The sequence below is a fragment of the Phaethon lepturus genome, unplaced genomic scaffold (assembly GCF_000687285.1).
Source record: "Phaethon lepturus isolate BGI_N335 unplaced genomic scaffold, ASM68728v1 scaffold13556, whole genome shotgun sequence".
In the NCBI taxonomy this organism is placed as follows: Eukaryota; Metazoa; Chordata; class Aves; order Phaethontiformes; family Phaethontidae; genus Phaethon; species Phaethon lepturus.
The window spans coordinates 3105-12083 of record NW_010544187.1 but is presented as its reverse complement, the minus strand read 5'-3'; the positions used below and the strand labels follow the sequence as shown (position 1 = coordinate 12083).

The 8979-nt window shown below is 35.9% G+C and overlaps 1 protein-coding gene across 1 annotated transcript in view; it reads left to right on the top strand.

The window, feature by feature from the left end:
• The window catches only part of GUCY1A3 (guanylate cyclase 1, soluble, alpha 3), a 15080-nt gene extending 10010 nt beyond the window's left edge, over positions 1-5070 (top strand). Inside the window, exons 7-8 of the mRNA XM_010288600.1 lie at positions 1626-1780; positions 4016-5070. Of these exons, the coding sequence (XP_010286902.1) occupies positions 1626-1780; positions 4016-4217 (357 nt within the window). The 3' untranslated portion in view covers positions 4218-5070. The remainder of the gene's footprint in view (positions 1-1625; positions 1781-4015) is intronic.
• The last annotated feature ends 3909 nt before the right edge of the window (positions 5071-8979 follow it).

The following is an 8979-nucleotide window of genomic DNA, read 5'->3' as shown; positions in this document are numbered from 1 at the left end:
GGAACCGCTATCATAAGATAATGGTGTTAATGCTGTCAAAGCAACTCAGACTACAGCGCTCAGTTGTAGTTACATTTATGGCTTCCTTTCAATGAGGAGTTACGCACTTAGTGAGCTTTTCATGTAGGTTTACCTCTCACTGAGAAAAAAAGTGTATGACAAATGATGTGGACCTTCTACTAAGTTCAAATGTCCTGGAATGGGGTCCTATTATTTTTAATACAGGTGTCTCAGTTCATTATGTCTTTCATTTGCTCATTTTTAACATTTATCTGCTAATTTTTTTGTTTAGAAAACAGCAGGCTTCTTTGATTTTCCATTCAGGAATATTCATATTCGAAGGCAAAGAAAATGGTTATTAAGAGGATTACATGCTCCACATTTATCACAGAGAATAGCAGTGTTGTATTACATTATCAATAAATGTCATTCTTTTTGTATTTCACAATACCAAATTAAACTACCCTTAAAAAATCTGGAAACATCTTGACAATATTATAACATGTTTATAATGTCCACACAAATGCTATCTCTGTAATTTTGAATGAGGAATGCAATTACATTTTAAAAAATAATTTTAAAATAGGGAGGAAAAATTGTATTGTATAAGTATCTACTAGAGGCTTCTTAGAAGACAACTGAATCTTTCTATTTTTAATGAAAGCAGGCATCTTTTAATGAAATGCTTCATGAAAGCATTGGCTGTTTTGCAAAGCAACAAATACGTCACACAGTCTGCTGTCATTTCATATATGAATTGTCAAAGAAATAGGCATGACTGTAAATCAGACCTGTATATTGATGTACATATTTCAGCCATCTTTGCTGTGTGAGTGGATTTTCTGCTTTTCTGCTTTTCCACTCAAAATTAGAAATTGTGATTTCTCCATAGTGATATGATATTCTCTTGATATGTAATGAGTAGCATACATTGTAGATACACAAGCTTCCTGACATCATGCCATTATTGTGTCAGAGTGCTATTCTGAAGAAAACATGTATACATATGTATAATGCACATACAAAAAAGAACACATCTGAAAAACAAAAAGGAACATAGAAAGCAGCACCAGCTAAGCATAACTCAAAAATCCTGAGTATGAGTTACAAAGAAGAGGTATCAAAATGTTTCAACTGCAGTATAATTTGATTAATTTTCAAAATTCTGTACTCTGGGATTGAGAGAGTTCAGCTGGCACTACAGCATATACATATTGTCTTTGCTATTCCCTAAGACTTGCCTCCTCAGCAAAGCGAGTACTATTCATAAATGGTCACCAGTCTAACAACATTGTGTCATGTAATTCCTCCCAGGAAAGTATCCAAGTGTCACAGTAAATCCTGCTGATATTTCTAGATCAATTTGCTGCCACAGAGATCAGTGTTATCACAGTCACACCAGCTGAAGGATTACTTACTATAAATGCAAAGCAAGGTAAACTTCAGCTAGTTTCCTCTTTACAAGCAGTGATATCCAGAATACAGACATCTTAAGGAGACTGTACTAACTCAATTTATATTAGTAGCTCATTATCTCTTTCTTTTTAATAGGGGAAGAATTTATAAAACTGACTTTAACCATTTTATTTTACCTAATAATGCTGTTTTCTGTCTTTTATTTAAAGATGCGTATTGGCCTTCATTCTGGATCTGTCTTTGCTGGAGTTGTTGGGGTTAAAATGCCTCGTTATTGCCTTTTTGGAAATAATGTAACCCTTGCCAATAAGTTTGAATCTTGCAGTATACCTAGAAAAATAAATGTCAGCCCAACAACTTACAGGTACAGTGCTTCATATTTGTAAAATGTCCACCTGAAGTAGTTACTGTAGTAGGTCATTATCTTCCTGCTCTTTTTTTTTCCCCCTGAGGTACTGCTGTTTATTTTCCTTTTTCTGTTTTCATCTGACTGCTCATGAATGCACCATTTAGTCAGAATGCAACCAGCAGCATCAAGAAAAAGGGTGAAACAGAACAGCTGATATTTATCTTTCAGATGTTACATTTAAAATAAACGGACCATCTGGGCCAATTTTGTGTCTTACCCTGCAGCTGTATACCTCTTGGATTTTTTTTTCTTCTCTCATATAGTTGGCTCCTCTTTGAGCTATGTGGCTTTCAGTGTGAACTGGATGCCAAACTGGCTGCAGGTGCCCTTGAAAATAACAACCTAACTGAAGAATTGTTAAACATCACCCCACACATCTTCATTCTCTTTTGGTTAGGGAAGATGAATAAGTTGCAATGAATCAACCACACCAGTGTTTAGTTTATACAGGTCTTGATCCTGACTCAGTTTAAACCTTTCAGTATGGAACTTAGGCTGCACTATTTATCCACTCAGATCAGACATTTTAGTAATGTGTACTATGATTATGCAGACAGCTAGCAGACTTTCCCATGGGAAATGCAGCATCTTTCCCTTGTCCTCCCAACCTGATACTCTCTTTGTATTACTTGTTTAATTGTACTTAAAAATCACCTTGCAATATGTTCATGGCCAAGTAGTAGTGTCTTACAGGTGCCAGGCAAAACAATAGGAAACTGTTTTGAATTCAATGGTAACAACAGTCTACATCTGAACTCAAGGCCCAGGTCTGAATTTTGTGCCACTAAGCTGACAGAGACTATTGTTTCTTCCAGAGTAGCCAAAAGTCTTATAGGAGTGAACTGTAGAGAATGAAGCTACTAGTAGAAAGTGATATGGCTGGCTGGGTAAAATAACTAGAAATATGGATATAAATTATTTTTTCCTTTTAAGGAAGCTCTGCTACCCTCACTGTAGCCTGGGCAGTCAGTTGTTCCTACTCAGCTTGTACCCACTGCCATGTACCTGAGCCTTATGGAAAGGTTCTGTGGCCAATATCAGACAGAGGATTTGGCACAGGATCCTGACATCCCCTGCAGCATGTGCTATGTGACTGACAAGATGCCAAGCTTTAGATTATCTCATATAGGAGATTTAGATAAAAGCAGAACAGGTATTGGAACGCACGGTAAGTAACCTTTTCAATAGTGCACTCTAAACAAATATAGAGATAGCATTAGCATCGCCAGTGCTTATGTATGTCAGAAGAACAGTGCTGGCTCACAGTGGTTTTTTTCCCATATCCATCTGGAAAATCAATTTGAATTATACTGGCTATAGTCTTTTGTTAAAACCATTAGACACTTCTTTCACACAAGACTTGCCTGTAACCTGGCATAGTAGGTTTCTTCATTGCTGTGTATTCATCTCAAGAGAATATATGAAATGAGTATACTGTTGAACAAAGAAGATAATTAATCTCCGAGTGCCTAAAAAATAGGTAATTTTGTTAGAGGGTAAACCATTGTTATTATTCTTGTGGTATGTTCCCTTTTTACCCTAAGTGAATGATCTGTTAATCTCCTTTTTGTTCAGTGTTTTTTTTTTTATTTGTACACCAGTTCTAAACACTTATTGATAACATTGTGGCACCTTGCACAACTCCTGTATATTGCAGTAATTGTTTGGAATCTTAGATACCAGTCATCAGTATTTATGCCTACAGATTAGCAACATGTGCTGCAGATATAGAAGACCACGGGGTTTAGCGGACCCGTGCGAAAAAGCAAAATTATTAGGATTGGTAACAGGATCTAAATAGTTTAGTTAATAAGCTTTTCAGTATTCCATTAGTTGAAACATTAATTATGGTGCCAGTTTCATGTGCAAATCTGAGCTAGCTTTCAGTACTAAATAATTTTTGAAAATATTTACAACAAACATAGCACCTACATGTAAAATATTGACAAGACAGAAAAACAGAGGCAATACTCCTTGTTTGCCTTGTGCTCATGCACAGGTTAATGAGTTATCAAGGTTACCAAGTAAACAGTATTTTTTTAATATTTTCCATAAATATCATATAAATATTAAATTAGATTCTGCCCTGCTACATTCTGCCCTGCTGTTCATGAAGAATTATTGAACGCCTGCAATTGTAACAATTAGTGACTGATTAAATTTAATCAAAATGATTCACTTTTGTTCTAGGTTGTTAAAGGAATATCCAGGTTTTGTGTTCACACCTCGCTCAAGAGAAGAGCTTCCACCAAATTTTCCCATTGATATCCCTGGAATTTGCTATTTTCTGGATGCTTATATTCAAGGAACAAACTCACAGACTTGGTTTCAAAAGAAAGATTTGGGAGATGGAAATGCCAATTTTTTGGGTGAGGAAACAGGAATAGACTAAGTTATACATTCACGGTGTATAGAATAACTTTATAAATATTTTGATTTTTTGTATGAATCAAATTTTTTTTAAAATGTATGAAACATTAAAGCACTTTAGATTGTTAACACCTGAAAGACAGTATTAAAATTTCAGGATGTGTGTCATTGACTATTTTTTATTTTTCCTTTGCATAAGGAACATAGTCACTAAAATAATGTTGCAACTTCACTGTCAAAAATGCTACTAAAACCTACATTTTCCCTGTGGTAATTGTAAGTGCTACATAACAACTCTCAGTTCTCTCTGTGCTGAGAATTCTAGATGTATTGTACATGCAATGTGTCAGGAAATGTGATATGCAAGTGATGCAGCCACATGCAGTGTTGTGAGCTGGTGCTTATCAATGACTATTAAAATATATTTTCTTAGTGATTCCATAAGAAAATATCCATCAAAATATTGTCATTGCTATCGCATAGTCCTTCCAGTGCATCATTTGGGCCCCATCCTAGAAGCTGCTGACCATCTTCTAATGCTGATTGGAGTCAATGTGTTGAGGGTGCTCAGCATCTTCTGGATCAGGCTGCTAATCGTAGCTAATACACAGATACATAGCAGAGTTTGCTGCTTACTGTTTCATGAACTTTATTTTGTGTATAAAATGAATATAGATTAAAACACTGTATAATCACATACTAAAGTATCTGTAATCATCAAAGAATATTTTAGTTCTTGGGGTTTTTAAAATACTTTAAAAAATAATATCCATTTGCTATTATGTATTAGAGCAATAAATGTTTTCTTTTTGTTGTCATTTAAATTTGAAATGTTTTAAGAGAAGTGTAATAAAATATGCTTTGGAGTGTTTGCTCAGAAAGGAAATTCCAGTCAGACTGTATAAAATGGAACAGAAGCACACCAGTTTAAAGCCATGATCCTTATTCAAGGACAGCAATGTGGGTACGACATGTTATTGAAATGACTGTTGTATACTTGCCTTAGAGTTGCCAAGGGAATCTACAGGTGAACAGAAATGCTTTAAAACATATGAACACATATACGAAGTATTACTATTACTACAGTACAAGCTTTTCTGTTGTGGATGGTGGAACATGAGTGGAGAACTCTCAAGGGTCTGCCTCTCAATCTGGCAGAACAGAGTTAGTTGCGACTCCTGAGTTTAGCACTCTGCCTCTAACTAGCAGATCCATCTGCACAGAAATGTCTCTGTGCTGCACAGTTTGATCCCAGCTGCAGGCTGGAGAACTGCACAGCTTACACAGGTACAAACATTTCCAGTAGTATCAAATATTATTGGTTATTATTCTAACCTCTCAACCTCTTGGGTTTTGGCATATTAAGCCATAAAAGTCTTTCTTCAAGCTACTTGCCACTGAATCATGCTCTCTGAATATCATCTACAGGGAGCAATTACATTAGACTAACGTGCCATTCTGATCATTTTCTGAACTTGACTGGTTCGTTTGGAAGCTCAATATACTGTTTTATCCTACTGTTTTGCAGTAGAAACTCATACAAATCATGTACCATCAGAGCCTTGAGAAAAATCCGTATAAGGGACTAGCACTAAGAACATTTTAAAAGCATATTTTAATTCAGATTTCCTGTAAGCAGCATTTGAAAACCTGAAACATTGAATCCTGCTATTGCTTGAGGTCTCCTGTATCCATCCAAGATGCTTAGAAACAGTTCTGTGACACAAAAATGGAACTTTAAAGTCTCTATTATATATACACATCTCTCTCTTGCATGCGCCATATATATATACATGCACATGTACAAGCATATGTATTTATAACATTTTTAACAGCAGTGTTTCGAGGAAACAAGAACTATGCAAATCTTGGCAACTGATCTTTGCAATATTATTTTGGTTGGAGAATTCTGTTCTATTGACATAAACACTCAGAGGCTAGTAGCAGTCCCATGTGGGTAGTCCTGGATTTAAAAATGTGGGAGTATTTGACTACTGACTCTTCAGTAGGCTCATGATACTAAGCCAGTAATGACTGAAGTCAGTAGGAGTCTATCCTATCCATCCCTGTCATCTGTTGAATGTTAAGAAAAAATAGACTTTTAAAGAAAAAGGATTTTTTTCTCCGTATTTACCGAATGGGAGGGACTCCTAGGAGTGAATTTCCTTTTGTTGTTAGGAAAGAACTATTTCTGGACTGGATGATGGCCATTCTCAAAGCCAGATTTCATATAAATCTGTCATTCAGTAGGATGATCATCGTGGCAGTTCCTGACACCTTCTAAGTGTATCTCTGTAAAATAAAGTGTGCCCTAGGCCAAAGTTCTTATTACAGATCAAATTAATCTTCCAAAATTACTTTTTATAACTCTCTATTTTTAATACACCCTAGGCTTCATTACCAGATAAGATAGAATTGCTGTAGAATCCTTTTTTTATTTCAATAACTTTTTTCCTGAAAAGTTCAAAACATTTCCAGGTCTGCTTCAGCCTTAGTTCTGAGAAGAATCCTGATAAGGCACTTAGGTGTACACATAAAGCAATATGCTTCAATCTCAGTGAAGTAAATGGGATTTAGGTACATATTCAAAACAATGAACAATGATTCAAGAAATTGCTTTAAAATGTACTTGTGTTCAGATCTGTGCTGCAAAAAACCTCACAAGTCTATGTTAACTTTAAGCATAACTTAAGAATTTAGGTCTCCTTGAAGGGGTTCCTCTGTTTGTTTTTTGATGAATAAATATGTATTTAATAAGGGACAATTATTTTTAACCAATCTTTTCACTTAGATCTTCAATAGTCCTTTCACTTTTTAACTAATCTTTTCAGTTCAATTAAAGCCAATGGAAAAAAAGGAGTCAGAAAGCCAATAAGCAAATTGTTGAGATAAACAAAAGGAAGGCAATTTAACTGATATAATACTGGGAGATTTTGCAAGGAAATAAACCAGTTGTTTTTAAGCTGATGTCTTGTATAGTATTATGTTGTGTGATATTGTGAAAGTCTTCAGAGACTATGTAATGCCATTTATATAAATAACAAATACCTTAGTATTATGTCCAGAAACAGTTTTGTTATTATGTGAATTTTCATTTTATTAGTTCATAAAGATTATGTGGGGCTGATTCCTGTTCTCATTTACACTATGTGATGGAAGACACATTTTTATCACACTGCAGTTTCTTTGCCAAAGAGGTGTATATGGCCATTGAAATAAATAAAAAGTGGGTCCTTTGAATCTGAACAGTGACACAGCTAAAGCAAAAGCTATAGCAAAAGAATTCACCTAGTTTTATTTCATTCAGGCAAGACCTGATAAGATTTCAGGGAGCTGTTGGAAAAAAATTCTCATTGCTGTTGTCAGAGGAAGTGCACTTAGTGTGGAGCTGATGTTTTCTTTTTCTTTCAACTACTGTGCAAAAACAAAGCAGATAAACTCACAGAAACTAACAAAACAGTGACATGCACAGATAATTGCGCCCCAGGACAGACCTACTTTTTCCTGTGAAATCTTACAAAGGAAGAATTCAGACCTCCCCCAAACCTAGTTTATTTCTTCCAACATTTTCTTTTGCATTCTCTGCAGAAACAGCTGCAACAAATAGTACAAGAGGCAAAATCAGTATTTTCAGCTGAAAGCCATCAGAATTAAAGAGCATTTCTCTTGAATCTTGGCAAGGGGACCCTTTTTCAACCCCCACCCATCCTATAACCTAGGAGGCTACTCTACCTCCTACCACTTTTTATGCCTGCTCATTGTTCTGCAAAAGCAGTGGAAGGGGAGTTTTTGTTTCCTGCAACAGCAATAATTTTGTGGCTATTTGCCATATAGCAAAGGGACTGTGCTGCTTTCAAAGCCCTGCTCTCGTTTATCAGAAGTCAGCTTGACAAGAACCAAATTTCACCTTGAGGCTGTTTCTGAAACGAAAGCTAAGACTTTCTTTGCTAACTCTAAACTCTGTGAGATACGTGCCACAACAGTCTTTAGAGACCTCTAAAACCATCTCTGATGGTATGGCTGCTTACAAGGAAATAATCAGATATAAGGTTTTGTTTGGTTGTTTTTTTAATATCCCACTCCCATTTGCATGAGTTCACTGCCAGTCCTTTTTCGCAGAGGAAAGGGAGAGAGTAAAACCCACTGTCTTATGTTACTCAGCATTGCTCTGATACTGAAGAAGAAATAAAAGATCTAAAATAATCAATGGTTCTGGAACCTCTGCTATATCCAGATGCAACAGTTTGAAGATATGTACTCTCCTGAGCACAAACAGTAGGATCTGAATGTTAAATATGCAGTTAGGCTGGAACATGAAGCTGGAGAGCGAGTCAAAGAAATAATAACCTGTGAAAGAATCTAAAACAAAGTAAACAACCTTATAAAGTTGTGTGTTTCATCTACTTCAGCAGATTTTTGATGCTGACAGTAAAGTCAAGTTAAGCCAGTGGTTTCCTAATATAAATGGAAATGAGCACATTGCTTTGCAGCCCCATTATAAGGCCTCCTTTGCAGATGTATGCTGAAATTGTTTCCCATCTTCTGAGCAGTACAAAGTTACAAATTCTTATGCCACTACACCCACAAATGTCATGTTTATATGACTATCCTGCACACGCGGCATATAATGGGAAATAACCTAGAGGAATACATGCAGTAACATCCCAAAGATGTGAAAAGGGGCAGATTAAGTCATAGATATGCTTCCACTCTTCTGATTTTTTCAGCCCAAACAAAATCTTCCAAACAAATACCAAGGACAGCAACGTTCCCAGGAGCTTTGC